The sequence below is a fragment of the Tachyglossus aculeatus genome, chromosome 5, assembly GCF_015852505.1.
Source record: "Tachyglossus aculeatus isolate mTacAcu1 chromosome 5, mTacAcu1.pri, whole genome shotgun sequence".
In the NCBI taxonomy this organism is placed as follows: domain Eukaryota; kingdom Metazoa; phylum Chordata; class Mammalia; order Monotremata; family Tachyglossidae; genus Tachyglossus; species Tachyglossus aculeatus.
In genome coordinates this window covers 69,754,718-69,777,488 of record NC_052070.1, presented here as the reverse complement: position 1 = coordinate 69,777,488, position 22,771 = coordinate 69,754,718, and the positions used below count along the sequence as shown (strand labels likewise).

The 22,771-nt window shown below is 43.6% G+C and overlaps 1 protein-coding gene across 1 annotated transcript in view; it reads right to left on the bottom strand.

Moving 5' to 3' along the window:
- USP3 (ubiquitin specific peptidase 3) overlaps positions 1-18,669 on the bottom strand; it is a 103,883-nt gene extending 85,214 nt beyond the window's left edge. The window contains exon 1 of the mRNA XM_038747007.1: positions 18,579-18,669. Within this exon, the coding sequence (XP_038602935.1) occupies positions 18,579-18,669 (91 nt within the window). The remainder of the gene's footprint in view (positions 1-18,578) is intronic.
- Positions 18,670-22,771: the final 4,102 nt, after the last annotated feature.

The window sequence follows — 22,771 nt, the reverse complement described above, 5'->3', positions numbered from 1 at the left end:
GGCCCTCAGAGTCAGAGGACCTGGGTTCTAATCCTGGCTCCACCACTTGTCTGTTGTGGGACCTTCGGCAAATCGCTTCATTTCCTCTGTGCCTTAGTTACCTCATTTGTAAAATGGGGATTAGGACTGTAAGCCTCATTTGGGATAGGGACTGTGTCCAACACGCGTAGCTTCCATCTACCTCAGCGCTTTGCCCAGTGATTGGCACCTCGTAAGCCCTTAAATACCATAATTATTATTATTATCAATAATAAGACTAAACATTCTGTGTTCCAGTTGATGACTGCAACCTACCCGTTTTGATGGACAGAAACACAGAAAGAGTTCAGAGGCCCTCCCATCCCAACAGCCAGGATAACCAATAATCCTGGGATGGGCTTAGTTGGGTTAGTGGATGATGAATTCAAGGGGAGCAGAGCCAGCCAAAATATTACAACATATTAATTGCAAGTCCAATTCAATTGCTAGGTTTGTGGTTTGGCTCTTGGTGCTAAGTGAGACTCCTTGGCTTGCTTCCTCTGTCTTCTCTGAGAACAGACACAATATTTTACTCTGCTCGCCAGAGTAGCTAAATTTAAGAAGTTTGATGCAGTTCTACGGATTAACCGAGACACAAGCAATGCACTTTATCTTCACGGACGTTTACATTCTATAACGAGGCATTTTCCTTTAAAATTTCAAGCACTCCCCAATTTTTAGAATTTAATTCTAACCAAGTCATTCTAACCTGATTTTTAAAACTGAATAATGGACACCGGTATAAATGTATTTTCCAAAAAAATGAACATCCCTACCACTGTAAAGCTCCTTGTGGGGACACTGTGCGTAGTAAGCTGCTCTGCACAAAGTGGGAGCTCAATAAATACCACTGATTGACCATTCATTCATTCAATTGCATTTATTGGGCACTTACTGTGTGCAGAGCACTGTACTAAGCGCTTGGGAAGTACAAGTTGGCAACATATAGAGATGGTCCCTACCCAACAATGGGCTTACAGTCTAGAAGGGGGAGACAGACAACAAAACAAAACATGTGGACAGGTGTCAAGTCATCAGAAGTGACTATGTCACAACACTACTCTTCCAAATGTTCGTATGGTGTGCCACACACACTGAATGCTCACATACTATCCTGCTCTACTAAAACCTTCATAATTCTTTAGACCAGAGCTAGAATCTTCATTCCTCGAAGCAAATCCACTTTCAGCAAGAGTCACTTACAGTTTTGACTTCCAGTTACTTCTAGACTGTAAGCTTGTTGTGGGCAGGGAGCGTGTTGCTGTGTTGTATTGCACTCTCCCAAGCTCTTAGCACAGTGTTCTGCACAGAGAAGGAGTGTGGCTTAATGGATAGAACACAGGACTGGAAGTCAGAGGACCTGGGTTCTAATCCCAGCTCCACCACTTTGCTGTGCCACCTTAGGCAAGTCACTTCACTTCTCTGTACCCCAGATACCTCATCTGTAAAATGAGGATTAAGACTGTGAACCCCATGTGGGACACAGGCAGTGATTCTCCTGTATCTACCTCAGCTCTTAGTACAGTGCCTGGCACATAGTAAGTGCTTAACAAATACCATTATCAACAACGGCAACAAAGCAAGCACTTAACAGATACCATTAATCGATTCATTCCAAATATGCCAAGGGGGCTGTAATGCTGGTGACCCCCCATTTTCCATCGTCTGGATTTCAGCAGACTCACATGCTTAAAGAGATAAGAGAAGGGGTATCTGCCCCCCCTCTCACATCCAGCAGGGTTTCAGATTTCTCAGATCATGGGGTGCCCAGAAATTCAGGCATTTTTCCATGTAAAACTTTATTCTTACGGGGTATTTGGTAGGGTCTAACTAAGGAATTCAAGTGTAATGCTTTTAGTATAAACAAACCCAGCTGAATGCTGTTCCCCTCCAGGAGGCCTACTCTGATTAATTTTCTTCTCTCTAGGTCATATCCCGCCATTAACAGCCCCCAGAGCTTCTGCATCCAAGAGCAATTTAAACAGAAGCAGACAGATCATCAGTCCATAAAGTTCAAAGGTGTTTCACCACATTAAACAAAAGTAAAACCAGGGGAGGCTAGAAACAGCATGGCCTAGTGGAAAGGGCATGGGCCTCAGAGTCACGCTTGTCTGCCACGTGACCTTGGGCAAGTCACTTCACTTTTCTGGGCATCAGTGACTTCATCTGTAAAATGGGGATGAAGACTGTGAGCCTTATGCAGACTGGGCCCAACCTGATTAGCTTGTGTTGATTCAGCGCTTAGTACAATGGCTGGTAAATATTGTTAAAAAAAAAAATAAAGACGGAGCTGTTAATCTCACAAAAGTATTAGAGAGGAATTTCTCACTAAGACCCTTAGCCATACTTGAAACTGGAGCACAACCTACAAATAACTAGCCTGAATCAAAGTGCTCCTGATAAATCTTGGAAGCTAAGTAAGGTCAAACCTGGTGGGTAGTTGGATGGGAAAACTGGGCATCCTTTGGCTCTGTGGCAGCGGGTGGGGCTAGATGAACCCAAGTCCCTTCCGACTTGGACATTTTTTCCAAGGACAATGCTTGTGGATGGAATGCCTGCCAATTTACACTTGTCACACCAGGGAAGCATCCAAAATATCCCCCTCTAGACTCTGACCTCATTGTGAGCCAGGCCTGTCACTCTTTATCGCTGCATTGTACTTTCCCAAGTGCTTAGTACAGTGCTCTGCACACATAAGCGCTTAATAAATACGACAATGAATGACTGAATGAAATATACTCATTAAAATTTAGGAAAGGTGTTGAAGTTTGTAGAGTCGTCTTCAAAAACATGCAGCTTAGTAGTGTTTGACTGCCCTTCCTTGGTCAATCAATCATTCAAATGTACTGAGTACTTACTGTGTACAGAGCACTGTACTAAACACACGGGACAGTACAATATAATTGTATAATATAACAGTGTATATAGTGGTCAAAGTTCAAAGACTGAAAAGAAACTCGGCCCAAGGAGATTAGCACCTAAAAATAACAAAAAAAACTTTATCCAAAAAAGAAATTTTACAAACTAAAGCAAAAGCCACATGCTTTTTATATATCATTGTCCTTAGGTTTCTTAAAATGGCCTGTAAAAGCAGGGAAAAATGCTCACCAAATATAATTTAACAGCTCACCTTTCAACCAAACAGTATATGGAAAATAAAACGAGTCACCTTTCTTCAGTATAGAGTTATCACAAATATTAATTCATTCATTCAATCAATCTTATTGAGCACTTACTGTGTGCAGAGCACTGGACTAAGTGCTTGGGAAGTACAAATCGGCAACGTATAGAGACGGTTTAATCTCCTCAAGTGAGGAACTTGACCTGATAGCAGAAGCAAAAAACTCTTGAAGGAGAGTTCTGTTGACTTTGCTAAACACAAGCAACCCAAAATGTGTATTACACTAGCTGCAGACATATCCTAATAATAATAATGATGGCATTCATTAAGCGCTTACTATGTGCAAAGCACTGTTCTAAGCGCCGAGGAGTTTACAAGGTGATCAGGTTGTCCCACGTGGGGCTCACAGTCTTAATCCCCATTTTACAAATGAGGTAACTGAGGCACAGAGAAGTTAAGTGACTTGCCCAAAGTCACACAGCTGACAGTTGGCAGAGCCGGGATTTGAACCCATGACCTCTGACTCCAAAGCTCGTGCTCTTTCCATTGAGCCACGCTGCTTCCCCTAACCATCCTACCATCCATAAACTCTGCCCCTGACATTATACCCAACCGCTGCTCGAAAAACCATTCCCTCCCCACTCCACTGTCCTCTCCCCTATTTCTTCCTGCCCTCCTCCACCCACCCACTACCCCTTTGTACTTTGTCTGCTGTGTGACCTTCGGCAAGTCACTTCACTTCTCTGTTCCTCTATTACCGCATCTGGAAATCTGGGATTAAGACCGTCAGCCCCATGTGAGACATGGACTGCATCCAACCTGATTCATTCATTCATTCAATCGTATTTATTGAGCACTTACTGTGTGCAGAGCACTGTACTAAGCGCTTGGAAAGTACAAGTTGGCAACATATAGAGATGGTCCCTACCCAACAACGGACTCACAGTCTAGAAGGGGGAGACGGACAACAAAACAAAACATATAAACCAAAGAAAATAAACAGAATAAATATGTACAAGTAAAATAGAGTAATATGTACAAACATATATACATATATTCGTTCATTCAATCAATCGTATTTATTGAGCGCTTACTGTGTGCAGAGCACTGTACTAAGCTCTTGGGAAGTACAAGTTGGCAACATATAGAGATGGTCCCTACCCAACAGTGGGCTCACGGTCTAGAAGGGGGAGACAGACAACAAAACATATGAACAAAATAAAATAAATAGAATAAAACATATACATTAGCTTGTATATGTTTTATATGTATATGTTTTATTCTATTTATTTTATTTTGTTAATATGTTTTGTGTTAATGTTAATATGTGCCAGTTCAGGGCCTGGCACACAGTAACCGCTTAAGTACATCATTTAAAACAAAATAAAACAAAACCACTTTAGGGAATGGATTTCTGGCTCTTTCTTTCACCTTTAAATTCTTACCTTAGCATCCAGAGTGGCCCCTTCTCTACCCTTCCTCCCCCGCACTGCTTCCCATTCCTTGAATTTGCAACTCCTCTTCTCCAGAGCCACAGGGACAAAAAGACGGATCAGGGCTGAGTTGGGAGGGGGAAGGTTGTAGTGGCCTGGGAGGGGACCACTGCCCACATCTTGTCATAACTTTAGCAGTGTGGCCTAGTGGAAAGAGCACGTGCCTGGGACGTGGTTTCTCATCCTGGTTCTGCCCTTTGTCCGCCGAGTGACCCTGGGCAAGTCATTTCACTTCTCTGGGCCTTGGGTCCCTCATCTGTAAAATGGGGATTAAGATTGTGAGCCCCATGTGGGACATGGACTGCGTCCAACCCGATTAGCTTGCCAGCGCTTAGAACAGTGCTTGACCTATAGTAAGCGCTTAACAAGTACCATTATCATTATTACCTACCCCAGCGCTTACTGCAGTGGCTGGCACATAGGAAGAGTTTAACAGGTACCAAAAAAATAAAAAATGACAATATCTACCTCCACGGCTTTTGGTAAAGTGGGAAGCAACAACGTAAGGGAGTGGGGACAAAATGGAATGAGAAACACTGCCCTGCAAAACGGAGTCCTGTACCAGCAGCAGGGAAGCAGCGTGGCCTGGTCGAAAGAGCCTGGGCATCAGAAGAACCTGGGTTCTAATCCCGGCTCTGCCCCTTGTCTGCTGTGTGACCTTGGGCACTTCACTTCACTTCTCTGTGCTCAGTTCCCTCCTCTGTAAAATGGGGATTAAGACTGTGAGCCCCATGTGGGACGGCGACTGTACCCAACTTGATTAGCTTGTATCTATCCCAGTGCACACAGAAACAGTGTGGCTCAGTGGAAAGAGCACGGGATTGGGAGTCAGGGGTCACGGGTTCGAACCCCGGCCCCGCCACTTGTCAGCTGTGTGACCTTGGGCAAGCAACTTAACTTCTCTGTGCCTCAGTTACCTCATCTGTAAAATGGGGGTTAAGATTGTGAGCCCCACGTGGGACAACCTGATCACCTTGTAGTCCCCCCAGTACTTAGAACAGTGCTTTGCACATAGTAAGCACTTAATAAATGCCATCATTATTATTATTATTAAATACCACAAGTATTATTTTCCAAAAAAGAGGATTTCCAAAGGCTGCCTTTTCACATCTTGGGAAACCAGGACTCGAGTCAGGTACTCACACTGTATCCCCCCAGCGCTTAGAACAGTGCTTTGCACATAGTAAGCGCTTAACAAATGCCATCATCATTATTATTATTATTATTACTCGAGCAAATACCATCATTATTATTAGTAGGAGGAGGAGGAGGGGCTTAACCAATACCACAGTTATTATTACACAGAGGAGCGCAAAGAGGCAGGGGTAGGGAAAAGGTTGATGAGACCATTAGAGCAGCGGGGAGTAGGGGAGGGTGGAGATGATATCACTCACCTAATTTCCACAACAGCTTCCTTCCTCCCTCAACAAGATCTGGCCCATTATGGGTTCTTACAAAAAGACACTGAAGGACTCGGACTGCGGAGACAGAAGCTACAGACGGGGAATGGAACCCAGGAATCCTGTTGCTCCAAGCCTGTGAACATAAGTGCTGGAACGGAGCCTAACGTGTAAATGTAGCCCTGCGGGGAACCACTGCCCACGATACAGCTGGGTTATGTCCCGTGAAAATGTGGCTGTATTTCGAAAGGATGAATCATGGGGGCTGACTGCAGTCAGACAGTTCAAGAGAAAGACGTTGCAAAATCCTCAATTCCATCAAAACTCTTAATCCCAGCACAGGCCAATGTGGTACCACTAATTGTACCCCTTTTAGACTCCCCCTTTTAGACTGTGAGCCCACTGTTGGGTAGGGACTGTCTCTATATGTTGCCAACTTGTACTTCCCAAGCGCTTAGTACAGTGCTCTGCACACAGTAAGCGCTCAATAAATATGATTGATTGATTAATTAATTGCTGTTGGTGGGGGGGGGGGGGGGGGGGGGGGGGATAGCAAGCTCTCCATAACCAGGCAGCGGGCTTACCCTTCTGTCCTGGCTCACTTCCACGAGAGGAAGGGTTGGTTGCTCCTACCGGATTGCGGCCTCCTACCGATTCTTCGTTTCAAACTCACATTTGTGACAAGGGTTAGACGAGCTGAAAAACGGCAATGGGGCTAAGAGCCCTGAAGAAGCAGAGGTCCTGGGTTCTAATCCTGGCTCCACCATTTGTCTCAATGCCTCAGTTTCCTCATCTGTAAAATGTGGATTAAACCCTACTCCCTCCTACCTAGATTGGGAGCCCCATGTGGGACAGGGACTGTGTCCAACCTGATAATCTTGTAGGAACAGTGCTTGGCACATGGTAAACGCTTAACAAATACCATTATTATTAAGTCACTTTATTTCTCTATTCCTCAGTTACCTATCTGCAAAATGGGGACTAAATCCTTCGGCTTCCTACTTAGGACTGTGAGCCCCATGTGGGACAAGTATTGTGACCACTGTGATTATCCTGTATCTACCAAAGTGCTTAGTATAGAATGCTCATATCTATAAATTATACATTATTTATTTTTATTAATGTCTCTCTTCCCTTCCTAGACCGTAAGCTGATTGTGGGCAGGGAATGTGGCTAACAACTCTGTTGTACTATCTCAATCACTCAGCACAGTGCTCTGCACAGTAAGTACTCAATAAATAACATCAATGAACATGGTGATGACAACGAAAGAGTACTTGGTATGTAGTAAAGGCATAATAGCTTTTTTTTTTTTAAAAAAAAAAGCAGCATTCATAAAATGCTTAGGAACGTGGTTGGAAAGCAGTATGCTAAGGTTAAAAAAAATCACGACAGATCTCATTTATGATTTCAGCAAAAATGTTTCACCCTGGCCATATTTTTCACCTTCTAAAATAATCTTTGAAGCGTCTGCTCTAGCCCTATCTATAAATAGTACAATGTACAGTTCTTAAGAAAAGTTACAGCATTTGTAGTACGAGATTTTTTTTTAAATCTACTTTTAGTTTTGCATTCACCTACTGGTAATTGGTAGACACTCCTGTCTGGCTTTTTATGCTACCTATAAAAAAGGCATCAGCAGGATATACTATTTGAACACATTTCATATTTGTTTGGGAATAAATGGAAAATTTTAACTGCAAGAATTTCCCCTCCCTTTAATGCTACACTTCATTTAAGATAATACCTTTCTCTGGTTATGTGTTTCCCTAACAAAGAAAAGAATTCACCCCCTAGTGTACCTGACCACAAAGAGTCAACTCCACCCCTCTTACACAGGTGCAGTTCTGAATGGTCTAGCTCTCTGGGGAATATCTGGAAACTTAAGCATGTTAGGAAAAAACAGCCAAGGCATACGTAAACTGCATCAGATTTTCTTAAAAGCATTTTAAAAAAGGATCCGTTATCCATAAAAAAAAACCTAGCCTTATGTTACCAAATGGAGAGAAATCATTTTTATCTCAGTTTCACAACCCGTATGGCAGATATAGCCGCAAAGGGGGGCAGCGAATTACCTCAAATAATATTAAATATTAAAAAGGCTTTGAAGTTTCTTTATGCTGTCAACTCACTCCCCTTAACCAGGGACACTGAGCAACATCTGGAAACACTAGAAGATACCCCCATTTGCTGAATCAAGTCTCCATTTCAGAGTTCATTTAATTACCCCAAAAAGATTCCAGCATTCACAACCGGGGCAATTTGAGGTAGAGAGCGTGCTCTCTTTTTTTTCAATCAACCAATCAATCAATCGTATTTATTGAGCGCTTACTGTGTGCAGAGCACTGTACTAAGCGCTTGGGAAGTACAAGTTGGCAACATATAGAGACAGTCCCTACCCAACAGTGGGCTCACAGTCTAATTTCCCCCCAAATCCTGAACCCACCTACCTCCTAACCGCGCTCTCACAACAAAGGCAATGTTTTCCGAGGGCATTATTACACATCTCTCCCAAAAGCATCTTGAGACTTCTTGGCATAAGACTACCTCTACGTAATCCGAACAAGCTGTTACTGTTGTTAATGCCATTTTTTCCAGCAGTCCCACCTATCAATCAGGGCACATGTCATTGTAGATCCACCCTCAGAGAAACTCCAGACTGAACCACCCCTGCTGAGGATCTATCAAAACACTTCCTTCTCAACCATCTGTCAGCAAAAGCCTCTATTTAAGCTCCATTTAAAGAGGGCACTACCTGAATCCTCAACCGTCAAGATAGGCTTCCAATTACATCTAGTTTCATCTCAGATTTTTACAGTCATTTACCACAAAACCACCCGGTTGCCAGGGGAAGACCCTGCCTCCATAAGAATGTCCTAAAGTGTGTTTCATCAGCTTTCGGGGATGAAGGGAAAAGAAAAAATCAATATCTATTAATTTAGAAGAGTGGGAATTGTGGAGAAGGTGGTTCATTTAAGTTCTTTCTGTAATGCAGGGGCCAAAACTGACTTGTAACACTGTCATAAAGCTAAGAAGCGGCATGGTCTACTGGAAAGAGGACTGGCCTGGGCATCAGAGGACCTGGGTTCTAATCCTGCCTCTGCCAGTGGCTTGCTGTGTGACCTTGGGCAAGTCACTTAACTTTTTTGTGCCTCAGTTTCCTCAACTGTAAAATGGGGACACCTGTTTTCCCACCTACTTAAGGCTGTGAGCCCCATGTGGGACAGTGCTTTGCACACAGTTAGTGCTCAATAAATACGACTGACTGACAACCAGATTAAACTGTATCTACCCCAGCATTTGGAACAGTGCTTGACACAAAGTCCCCAACAAATATCGGGGAAAAAAAATCCAACTCGGCAAAGTGCCAGGAGAGAGGTGTCCTTACCAGTACAGCTCAAACAGAGGGTATGGTTTTTTTCAAGTCTTTCCTGATGAATTTTAAAAACTAAATGTAATAGTTGAATGCTTGAATCATCTCCATACCTTTATCCCAAGGGTAAAAGAACACACAGATTGTAACCTGTAACTCTGTTTTGGGCAGGAAACGTGTCTACCAACTCCACTGTATTGTACACTCCCAAGCACTTAGTGCAGTCCCCTGCATACAGAAAGTGCTCAATAAATATCATTGATGGAAAAAAAATGCAGGCCCTTAATAAAAACATCAAGTCTCCAGTAAAAGCATTCCGCTTACTCCTTCATGTTGATTTCATGAAACCAATGGCTCTCTACTTGTGAAATAATTTCACTACCTTTAAAATATTTTACACTATCATAAAAAAAGGTAGTTAGGCCTAATAAATGGGTTCTTCAACACACAGGCAAGCACTCTGAAGACAAATTCTTACAGTTCTCTTCAAAAGGTGGAAAGAGCCCAATACTGTTTTCAGGCCACACTAAAGAACACAAGACACTGAAAAGTAGGTCAGCTATGCAAAATCCTGAAAAAAAAAATCTGCACACCGACAAAAAATTTCACCTGCAAACAATTTTTCAGTTTCCACACATCCTTATCATTTTACCCTTACTCTCTAGTCATGCACTCTCCTATTTTTGTACATTTCTAGCCCCAAAGCACAAATGCCAGCAACAGTTCAAAATAAACACAAATTGTCAAACAAAAAGGTAACAGGAAACTGGGAAGAGTTTACGAAAGTCCTTTGAGGGCCTAATATTTGCTCATTTGTGTGGGGTGAATATCTTTGCAACAGAACCACTTAGCCAGCTGCCCACATTTGAGAAGAAGATGGTGGGTTGGGCTACTGTATTGTATTTTTTCACAAGGTAATATTAATGTCAGTTCCAGCAGCAACCTAAATTAAGTCATAGTAGTTCCTCTAGAGCAACGCTGGAAAAGGATTCAGGCTATCCAAAAATTCTATCCTGTCTCCCAAAAGGAAAAAAAAAAATCCCCCAAGCAGATAAGAACCAAAATCAGGATAGAGGAAATAATAAAAAATAATCCATCATCTTTAACACAGAAATAGTCATTTGTTTATGGTATTTGTTATGAGCTCACTAGGTGTCAAACACTCAGCTAAGCACTGGGGTAAGTACAAGTTAATTAGATCAGACACAATCCCTGTCCCGCATGGGGCTCACAGTCTAAGAAGGAGGGAGAACAGATATTTAATCCCCACTTCACAATTGAGGAAACAAGCACAGAACAGTGAAGTGACTTGCCCAAGGTCATACAGCAAGCAATTGGCAGATGTGAGATTAGAAAGCAGGTTCTCTGACTCCCAAACCCATACTCTTTCCACTAGGTCACACTGCTATGTTGCTTTCCAAAACAGGTAGTGTACAATCAATCAATCAATCGTATTTATTGAGTGCTTACTGTGTGCAGAACACTGTACTAAGCGCTTGGGAAGTACAAGTTGGCAACATGCAGAGACAGTCCCTACCCAACAGTGGGTTCACAGTCTAGAAGGAGAAGACAGAGAACAAAACCAAACATATTAACAAAATAAAATAAATAGAATACATATGTACAAGTAAAATAGAGTAATAAATATGTACAAACATGTATACATATATACAGGTAATAATACAAATAAACTAAAATTTGCAAAAGGTTCAAGGAGAGTAACACTGATATGAAAAAATTCATCACAGAATTTCAATTCTTTAAATGATGCTTTCTAGAGACTTTAATAATCCATAAAACTCCACCACCCCATATTATTGAAATGTTCTCCAATTTGTTTTTCTGGCTAATTTTCAAATAGAGTATTTATTTCTGAGTGCTTTGAATTTCACCAAGGATGCTATGTTACTTGCCCTATGGATTTCTCCCATTTTTGTAAGGTATTTTGATAAAAGGCATAACAAGGGAAGGATGCTTTATTAATTGTGTAGTTATTTTCCCATTAAAGCTTTCTTCAATACCAAGTGAGGGGAAAACAAAGAACAACCGAGTACTGAAAAAAATATGGTCTTTTAACCAGAAAGATGTAATCGGATTTTCTTGGCATGTAACAATGGCCTAAAGAAAATTACTGAGCATATTTTACCTGCCTATTTTTTCCCCCACAAGGAAGTTTGCAAACAAGAAAAATCCAAGAGTTCTTAATGAAACCTAGCTCCCCTCCTCCCCCACCAAACCTAACCCCAATAACACAGGTGAAAATATTGAGCTACCAAGGATTTTACAAATTCCTTAAAATTATCAGAGGATTTAACCGGTTCATGAAATAGGGAGGCAAGAAGATGAACAAGGTCAATGCAGTACTCTGGATCAAAGTATGATAGATGTCTGCATTAAACAGGGAGGCCAACAGGAAACACTGCTTAATCTGAAAGTAGAAAGACAACAGAATTCCCTAAAAGAATGGTGACCCTACAAATCCAAATAAGTGGCTCTCCTGTTCCAAGGATATTAAGCATAATCAACAAAGTGGTACTAGAAGCAAATCCTGATGCAAGAAGCAAAGATGTCATCCTAATGGGGCAGAAATAAACCACCTCTCCCTTAGGGCAAACCATGTTTGCCAAACACCACAAGCTTCATCTTGCCTTCAACAGAAGCAGCTTTTAGTACAATTGTCCTAAATGGAAGCATTTTATTCTATCAATTTCCCTCTACCTCACTTTTCTAGCATCCTGTGCAACCTCAGATGGCTTTGGAAGCACCTTGATTTACAAAAGGATTTTCTGCTCAGCTGCATAAATTTTTCCCCTTTGCAAAAGTGGCGTCTCCTGCTAGAACCACGCTGAGATGTGGTGTGATTTTACTCAGAAAAGGCTTCACGAGTGTGTAAACATCCCTGCGGATTAGGAATGCCATAGTTTAGTATGGATCAGCATTGGGAATTTTACCTTTTCTCATGAGGTGTGTCTTTCATGAGGTTTGCTTTAGTAGCTTCCCATCCCCGCCCATAGGCTGTTTCTGAGGTTAAGTTTACAAGAAAGAACAAATTTATACATGCCCTTCCCCCTCACAACAAAACTGCAATACTCGATTGTAGAATGAGCTTTACAAGTTTTATATAATGAAAGATCTGCTTTTTCAAAAAAGCAAGCAGGAGCATCACACCTCCACTCCAAGAAACTGCAGCTTTAGGAAGAAACTCGACTGAATGAAAAATATCTTTCTGGGGGGGATGGTATCTATTAAGTGCATCCTATAAGCCAAGCCCTGTGTTAAACCCTGGGGTAGTCTTGCCCCACCAGGGACTCATTAATCGGAGGGAGAACTGGCACTGTATTCCCATTTTACAGATGATGAAACTGAGGTACAGAGAAGTTAAATGGCCTATCCAAAGACACCCGGGCCTCCTGACCCTTATATCAGGTGCTTTATTTATTAGGCCACTCAGCCTCTCTTCTGTTATTATTTTTCCCCCCTTTGGGCCACCACAAATGGTATTCCCTTCCCCACAGCACCTGTATATATGTATATATGTTTGTACATATTTATTACTCTATTTATTTATTTTACTTGTACATATCTATTCATTTCATTTTGTTAGTACGTTTGATTTTGTTCTCTGTCTCCCCCTTTTAGACTGTGAGCCCACTGTTGGGTAGGTAGTCTCAACTTGTACTTCCCAAGCGCTTAGTCCAGTGCTCTGCACGCATTAAGCGCTCAATAAATACGATTGATTGATTCCCTCTCCCCTACATAAACAATCAACAGAGCATTCAGAAACCAAGTCTCTCAAAAGCTTTGGGGATTCTCCATTCGTAGTTAATATACTCCAGCTCCCCAAACCAAAGTTCCAAAGTGAAATCAGGCCCGTTCGGAAGTAACCGTGGCGCTTTTTCTTGGCTTCCTGAAAAAGTCCACAAGGGTGCCTGTGGAAAATTTACACCGTAATGACAAGCGGCACGAGAGATTGCGTCTAGAGCGAGCACACAAAGACATGAGCAGAATTACCAGGCCCCAACCAGGAAGTGATCAGAGCAGGGCGGCCCGGACCAGCCAAAGAGAAGCCGGTGGAGCAAACAATAACAGTCCTCCCCATGCCAGGCCCCAATGGGACCCCCAAAATGCCCCCATTTCGTCCCTTTTAAACCCTGGCAGAGGAGGTCTTTTTAAACGGGTGTTTTACCACTTCTGCTGCCCCTCGATGACCAAGATCCCACAAGGGCCAGTGGAGGTGACATCGAAGGGTCTAATCTCACCCGATCACAGCGTTTACCTCCTTCCTCCCGGGGTGATTCTAACCCCCGGATCCTCCCAATTCGACCCCCCCAAAAAAGTCACTGCTTTGAGTGGCCTCTTTCAAAGCATTTCACCGATCCGCCGGCCGCCCCTTAACCAGCCGTTTCCACCCCTCTCCAGCATAATAACAATAATGTTGGTATTTAATAATAACAATAATGGCATTTATTAAGCGCTTACTATGTGCAAAGCGCTATTCTAAGCGCTGGGGAGGTTCCAAGGCAATCAGGTTGTCCCCCAGGGGCCTCACAGTCTTCATCCCCATTTCACAGATGAGGTAACTGAGGCCCAGAGAAGTGAAGTGACTTGCCCAAAGGCACGCTGCTTTGAACCCATGACCTCTGGCTCATTCATTCATTCAATCGTATTTACTGAGCACTTACTGTGTGCACAGCACTATTCTAAGCGCTGGGGAGGTTAAAAGGCAATCAGGTTGTCCCCCAGGAGCCTCACAGTCTTCACCTCCTTTTTACAGATGAGGTAACTGAGGCCCAGAGAAGTGAAGTGACTTGCCCAAAGTCACGCTGCTTTGAATCCATGACCTCTGGCTCATTCATTCATTCAATCGTATTTACTGAGCGCTTACTGTGTGCACAGCACTGGACTAAGCGCTTGGGAAGGAAAAGTTGGCAACATATAGAGACGGTCCCTACCCAACTTGGGGATTGTGAGCCCCCCGTGGGACAACCTGATCACCCTGTAACCTCCCCAGTGCTTAGAACAGTGCTTTGCACATAGTAAGCGCTTAATAAATGCCATTAAAAAAAAAAACTCCAAAGTCCATGCTCTTTCCACTGGGCCACGCTGCTTCTCTATTTGTTATTTGTGCGTTAAGCGCGCTTACTATGCACCAAGCACTGTTCTAAGCGCCGGGGGAGATACAGGGTCAGCAGGTTGTCCGATGTGGGGCTCACAGTCCCCATTTTACAGAATCCTCATCCCCCCATCATCACGGCTACGTACTGAGGATCCACCCTGTGCAAAGCCCTGGCATAAGCGCTCGGGGGAGTCTGCGGAAACCCAGGAAAAGTTGCCAGTCCTGCAGGAACTTTGCAGGCCTGGGGGGAGCAAACAAAAGGTCTGCAGAGGAAAAGGGACCCCGGGGGTGGGAGAAGGTCAGGACCCCTCCCTCCCGGGGGGAGCTGAATTTAAGCGCTTAGTACAGTGCTCTGCACACAGTAAGCGCTCAATAAATACGATTGATTGATTTAGGACAATGTCCGAACCTCTCCGGGGACCAGGCCCTCTCTCCAACTAACAAAAGGAGAGTGGGGGGGTCATTCATTCATTCATTCAATCGTATTTATTTTATTTTTTTTATGGCATTTCTTAAGCGCTTACTATGTGCAAAGCACTGTTCTAAGCGCTGGGGAGGTTACAAGGTGATCAGGTTGTCCCACGGAGGGGGCTCACAGTCTTAATCCGCATTTTACAGGTGAGGTAACAGGCACAGATAAGTTAAGTGACTCGCCCCAAGTCACACAGCTGACAAGTGGCGGAGCTGGGATTTGAACCCATGACCTCTGACTCCATTTACTGGGCGCTTACTGTGTGCAGAGCACTGTACTAAGCGCTTGGGACGTACAAGTTGGCAACATATAGAGACGGTCCCTACCCAACAGCGGGGTCCTGCAGGATGGAGGTGGGGGGGATCCCTGGAAGCCCCCCAACTCCTGCAACAGCCCCTCTGGGGTGCAGGGTCGTCGAGAAGGGCAGGGATGCTGTGTCAGCCGGGCGTTTCGCACATAGTAAGAGCTCGATTGAAGACTGTGGGCCCGTTGTTGGGTATTCATTCATTCAATCATATTTGAGCGCTTACTGTGTGCAGAGCACTGTACTAAGCGCTTGAAAAGTACAAGCTGGCAAAATATAGAGACAGTCCCTACCCAACAGCAGGCTCACAGTCTAGAAGGGGGAGACAGACAACAAAACAAAACATATAAACCAAATAAAATCAATAGAATAAATAGGTACAAGTAAAATAGAGTAATAAATATGTACAAACATATATACATAGGGACATATATACATAGGGACCGTCTCTACATTTGTTCGTATTTATTGAGCGCTTACTGTGTGCAGAGCGCTTGGGAAGTACAAGTTGGGCACACATATAGAGGCGGTCCCTACCGAACAGGCTCACAGTCTGTATTCAGTCATTCATTCAATCGTATTTATTGAGCGCTTACTGTGTGCAGAGCACTGTACTAAGCGCTTGGGAAGGACAACTTGGCAACATACAGAGACGGTCCCTACCCAACAACAGGCTCACAGTCTGCATTCATTCATTCAATCGTATTTATTGAGCGCTTACTGTGTGCAGAGCATTGTACTAAGCGCTTGGGAAGGACAACTTGGCAACATACAGAGACGGTCCCTACCCAACAACAGGCTCACAGTCTGCATTCATTCAATCGTATTTATTGAGCGCTTACTGTGTGCTGAGCACTGTACTGAGCGCTTGGGAAGGACAACTTGGCAACATACAGAGACGTTCCCTACCCAACAACAGGCTCACAGTCTGTAATCAATCAATAGTATTTATTGAGCGCTTACTGTGTGCAAGCACTGTACTGAGCGCTTGGGAAGGACAACTTGGCAACATACAGAGACGGTCCCTACTCAACAACAGGCTCACTGTCTGTAATCAATCAATCGTATTTATTGAGCGCTTACTGTGTGAGGAGCACTGTACTAAGCGCTTGGGAAGGACAAGTTCTCTATATCGCCGACTCGTCCTTCCCAAGCGCCGGTGCTCCGCGCCCGGTAAGCGCTCAATAAGTAGACTGGGAGCCCGAGCGCTTAGTCCAGCGCTCCGCACACGGGAAGCGCTCACTAAATAGGACTGAGTAGTGATGGAGGGAGGGAGGGCTATCGGCGCCGCTGTTGGGATGTTGCCAAGCGCTCAGCCCAGTACTCTGCACGCAGGAAGCGCTCAATAAGTAGGATTGAGTAGTGATGGAGGGATATCATCATCATCATCATCAATCGTATTTATTGAGCGCTTACTGTGTGCAGAGCACTGTACTAAGCGCTGGGAAGTACAAGTTGGCAACATATAGAGACAGTCCCTACCCACCAGTGGGCTCACAGTCTAAAAGGGGGAGACAGAGAACAAAACCAACCATACTAACAAAATAAAATAAATAGAATAGATATGTACAAGTAAAATAAATAGAGTAATAAATATGTACAAACATATATACATATATACAGGTGCTGTGGAGAAGGGAATAGAGACGGTCCCTACCCAACAGTGGGCTCACAGTCTAAAAGGGGGAGACAGAGAACAAAACCAAACATAGTAACAAAATAAAATAAATAGAATAGATATGTACAAGTAAAATCAATCAATAAATAGTAATAAATATGTAAAAACATATACACAGGTGCTGTGGGGAAGGAGGTAAGATGGGGGGATGGAGAGGGGGACGAGGGGGAGAGGAAGGAAGGGGCTCAGTCTGGGAAGGCCTCCTGGAGGAGGTGAGCTCTCAGTAGGGTCTTGAAGTAGTAGGGCCTTTTAGACTGTGAGCCTACTGTTGGGTAGGGACTGTCTCTATATGTTGCCAACTTGTACTTCCCAAGCGCTTAGTCCAGTGCTCTGTGCACGGTAGGCGCTAATAAATACGATTGATTGAAGTAGCGTGGCTCAGTGGAAAGAGCCCGGGCTTTGGAGTCAAAGGTCATGGGTTCAAATCCCAACTCCGCCAATTGCCAGCTGTGTGACTTTGGGCGAGTCACTTAGTCAATCAATCAATCGTATTTATTGAGCGCTTACTGTGTGCAGCGCACTTGACTAAGCGCTTGGGAAGTACAAGTTGGCAACATACAGAGACAGTCCCTACCCAACAGCGGGCTCACAGTCTAAAAGGGGGAGACAGAGAACAAAACCAAACATCCTAACAAAATAAAACAAATACAATAGATATGTACAAGTAAAATAGAGTAATAAATCTGTACAAACATATATACATATATACAGGTGCTGTGGGGAAGGGAATAGAGACAGTCCCTACCCAACAGTGGGCTCACAGTCTAAAAGGGGGAGACAGAGAACAAAACCACACACACTAACAAAATAAAACAAATACAATAGACATGTACAAGTAAAATAGAGTAATAAATCTGTACAAACATATATACATATATACAGGTGCTGTGCGGAAGGGAATAGAGACAGTCCCTACCCAACAGTGGGCTCACAGTCTAAAAGGGGGAGACAGAGGACAAAACCACACATACTAACAAAATAAAATAAATAGAATAGATAGGTACAAGTAAAATAAATAGAGTAATAAATATGTACAAACATATATACAGGTGCTGTGGGGAAGGGAAGGAGGCAAGATGGGGGGGATGGAGAGGGGAACGACTTCACTTCTCTGTGCCTCATCATCAATCGTATTTATTGAGCGCTTACTGTGTGCAGAGCACTGTACTAAGCGCTTGGGAAGTACAAATTGGCAACACATAGAGACGGTCCCTACCCAACAGCGGGCTCACAGTCTACCTCATCAGTGGGCTCAGTTCCCCCATCTGTAAAATGGGGATGAAGACTGTGATCCCCCCCCCCACGTGGGACAACCTGATCACCTTGTAACCTCCCCCAGCGCTTAGAACAGTGCTTTGCACATAGCGCTTAATCCACGCTATTATAAATAAGTAGGGTATCGACAGGAAGCGCTCAATAAATAATAACGATGTCATTTATTAAGCGCTCACGATGCGCAAAGCATGGGATGGAGGGGCATGGGCGGCCGCAGCGAACAAAGGAGGCGTCCGGAGCTCCGGGCCTGGAGCGGGCCGCGTTGGAGCCGGGGACTCGAGTGAGCGCGGCGGCCGGCGGGCTTCGGGCCCCGCGGGGCGGCACTCACCGCTGCAGCACCAGGAGGACGGGGAGCCGTGGGGGAACTGGGCCGAGTCCGGGCCGATGCAGACGCTGGAGCCCAGGTGGGGGCACTCCATGGCGCCGCGGCCGGGCGGGCGGGGACACACGAGGCTCCGCTCCCGCGCCCGCTCGCTCAGCGCCGCGCGCGCCCCCCGGCCGGCGCGTTAAAAAGAAAACAGGCGCCGTCCGCTCTCCGGGTTTTGCCGCCCGCCCCCCGTTCCGGACGACGCGGCCGGCCGGGCTCCGGGTCTTGCGGCGCGCCCTCCGCCCGGGCGCGCCCCCTGCCGGCCACGCCCCCGACTGCTGGCGCTGCGGGAGAAAATCAATCCGTCAATCAACATAGAGACAGTCGATCAATCAATCGTATTTATTGAGCGCTTCCTGCGTGCGGAGCACTGGGCTAAGCGCCTGGGAAGGACAAGTTAGTAACATCAAGAGAGGGTCTCGATCCAACAGTGGGCTCACAGTCTAGAAGGGGGAGACAGAGAACGAAACCAAACATTCTAACAAAATAAAATGAATAGAATAGATATGGTACAAGATAAATAAATAAATAGGGTAATCAATCAATCGTATTTATTGAGCGCTTCCTGCGTGCAGAGCACTGGGCTAAGCGCTTGGGAAGGACACGTTAGTAACATCAAGAGAGGGTCTCGACCCAACAGCGGGCTCACAGTCTAGAAGGGGGAGACAGACGACAAAACCAAACATTCTGACAAAATAAAATGAATAGAATAGATATGGTACAAGATAAATAAATAAATAAATAAATAAATAGAGTAATCAATCAATCGTATTTACTGAGCGCTTCCTGCGTGCAGAGCACTGGACTAAGCGCTTGGGAAGGACACGTTAGTAACATCAAGAGAGGGTCTCTACCCAACAGTGGGCTCACAGTCTAGAAGGGGGAGACACGACAAAACCAAACATTCTGACAAAATAAAATGAATAGAATAGATATGTACAAGTAAAATAAATAAATAAATAAATAGAGTAATCAATCAATCAATCAATCAATCAACATAGAGACAGTCAATCAATCAACATAGAGACAATCAATCAACGTAGAGACAGTCAATCAATCAATCGTATTTATTGAGCGCTTCCTGCGTGCGGAGCACTGGACTAAGCGCTTGGGAAGGACAAGTCGGCAACCTATAGAGACAGTCCCTACCCAACAGTGGGCTCACAGTCTAGAAGGGGGAGACAGAGAACAAAACCAAACATACTAACAAAATAAAATGAATAGAATAGATATGGTACAAGATAAATAAATAGAGTAATCAATCAATCAATCGTATTTATTGAGCGCTCACTGTGTGCGGAGCACTGGACTAAGTGCTTGGGAAGAACAAGTCGGCAACATATAGAGACGGTCCCTACCCAACAGCGGGCTCACAGTCTAGAAGGGGGAGACAGACAACAAAACAAGACATACTAACAAAATAAAATAAATAGAATAGATATGTACAAGTAAGATAAATAAATAGAGAAATCAATCGATCGTATTTATTGAGCGCTTCCTGTGTGCAGAGCACTGGACTAAGCGCTTGGGAAGGACAAGTCGGCAACATATAGAGACAGTCCCTACCCAACAGTGGGCTCACAGTCTAGAAGGGGGAGACAGAGAACAAAACCAAACATTCTAACAAAATAAAATGAATAGAATAGATATGGTACAAGATAAATAAATAAATAGAGTAATCAATCAATCAATCGTATTTATTGAGCGCTCACTGTGTGCAGAGCACTGGACTAAGCGCTTGGGAAGGACAAGTCGGCAACATATAGAGGCGGTCCCTACCCAACAGAGGGCTCACAGTCTAGAAGGGGGAGACAGACAACAAAACAAGACATACTAACAAAATAAAATAAATAGAATAGATATGTACAAGTAAGATAAATAAATAGAGAAATCAATCGATCGTATTTATTGAGCGCTTCCTGTGTGCAGAGCACTGGACTAAGCGCTTGGGAAGGACAAGTCGGCAACATATAGAGACAGTCCCTACCCAACAGTGGGCTCACAGTCTAGAAGGGGGAGACAGAGAACAAAACCAAACATTCTAACTAAATAAAATGAATAGAATAGATATGGTACAAGATAAATAAATAAATAAATAATCAATCAATCAATCGTATTTCTTGAGCGCTCACTGTGTGCGGAGCACTGGACTAAGCACTTGGGAAGTACAAGTCGGCAACCTATAGAGACAGTCCCTACCCAACAGTGGGCTCACAGTCTAGAAGGGGGAGACAGACAACAAAACCAAACGTACTAACAAAATACAATGAATAGAATAGATATGTACAAGTAAAATAAATAGAGTAAGCAATCAATCGTATTTATTGAGCGCTTCCTGTGTGCAGAGCCCTGTGCTAAGTGCTTGGGAAGGACAAGTCGGCAACATATAGAGACATTCCCTACCCAACAGCAGGCTCACAGTCTAGAAGGGGGAGACAGACGACAAAACCAAACATTCTAACAAAATAAAATGAATAGAATAGATAGGTACAAGTAAGATATATAAATAAATAAATAGAGTAATCAATCAATCAATCATATTTATTGAGTGCTTACTGTGTGCAGAGCACTGGACTAAGCGCTTGGGAAGGACAAGTCGGCAACACATAGAGACAGTCCCTACCCAACAGCGGGTTCACAGTCTAGAAGGGGGAGACAGAGAACAAAACCAAACATAATAACAAAATAAAATGAATAGAATAGATAGGTACAAGTAAGATAAATAAATAAATAAATAAAGTAATCAATCAATCAATCATATTTATTGAGCGCTTACTGCGTGCAGAGCACTGGACTAAGCGCTTGGGAAGGACAAGTCGGCAACACATAGAGACGGTCCCTACCCAACAGCGGGCTCACAGTCTAGAAGGGGGAGACAGACGACAAAACCAAACATTCTAACAAAATAAAATGAATAGAATAGATATGATACAAGTAAGATAAATAAATTAATTAATAAATAGAGTAATCAATCAATCAATTGTATTTATTGAGCGCTTACTGTGTGCGGAGCACTGGTCTAAGTGCTTGGGAAGGACAAGTCGGCAACACATAGAGACAGTCAATCAATCAATCAATCAATCAATCATATTTATTGAGCGCTTACTGTGTGCAGAGCACTGGACTAAGCACTTGGGAAGTCCAAGTCGGCAACACATTGAGACAGTCAATCAATCAATCAATCAATTGTATTTATTAAGCGCTTAGTGTGTGCAGAGCACTGGACTAAGCGCTTGGGAAGGACAAGTTGGCAACATATAGAGACAGTCCCTACCCAACAGCAGGCTCACAGTCTAGAAGGTGAAGACAGACAACAAAACCAAACATACTGACAAAATAAAATGAATAGAATAGATATGTACAAGTAAGATAAATAAATAAATAAATAAATAAATAAATAAATAGAGTAATCAATCAATCAATTGGAATCTGATTGATTGGAATCAGAGGGCCATGGGCTCAAAGTGACTTTACTTAACTTCTCTGTGCCTCAGTTCCCTTATCTATAAAATGGGGATTAATCAATCAATCATTCGTATTTATTAAGCGCTGACTGTGTGCAGAGCACTGGACTAAGTGCTTGGGAAGGACAAGTCGGCAACATATAGAGACGGTCCCTACCCAACAGCGGGCTCACAATCTAGAAGGGGGACACAGACAACAAAACAAGACATACTAACAAAATAAAATAAATAGAATAGATATATACAAGATAAATAAATAAATAGAGTAATCAATCAATCAATCGTATTTATTGAGTGCTTACTGTGCACACTATACTAAGCACTTGGGAAGTCCAAGTCAGCAACACAGAGAGACAGTCCCTACCCAACAGCAGGCTCACAGTTTGGAAGGGGGAGACAGACAACAAAACAAGACATACTAACAAAATAAAATAAATAGAATAGATATGTACAAGTAAGATAAATAAATAGAGTAATCAATCAATCAATTGTATTTATTGAGCACTTCCTGCGTGCAGAGCACTGGACTAAGCACTTGGGAAGTACAAATTGGCAACCTATAGAGACAGTCCCTACCCAACAGTGGGCTCACAGTCTAGAAGGGGGAGACAGAGAACAAAACCAAACACACTGACAAAATAAAATGAATAGAATAGATAGGTACAAGTAAAATAAATAAATAAATAAATA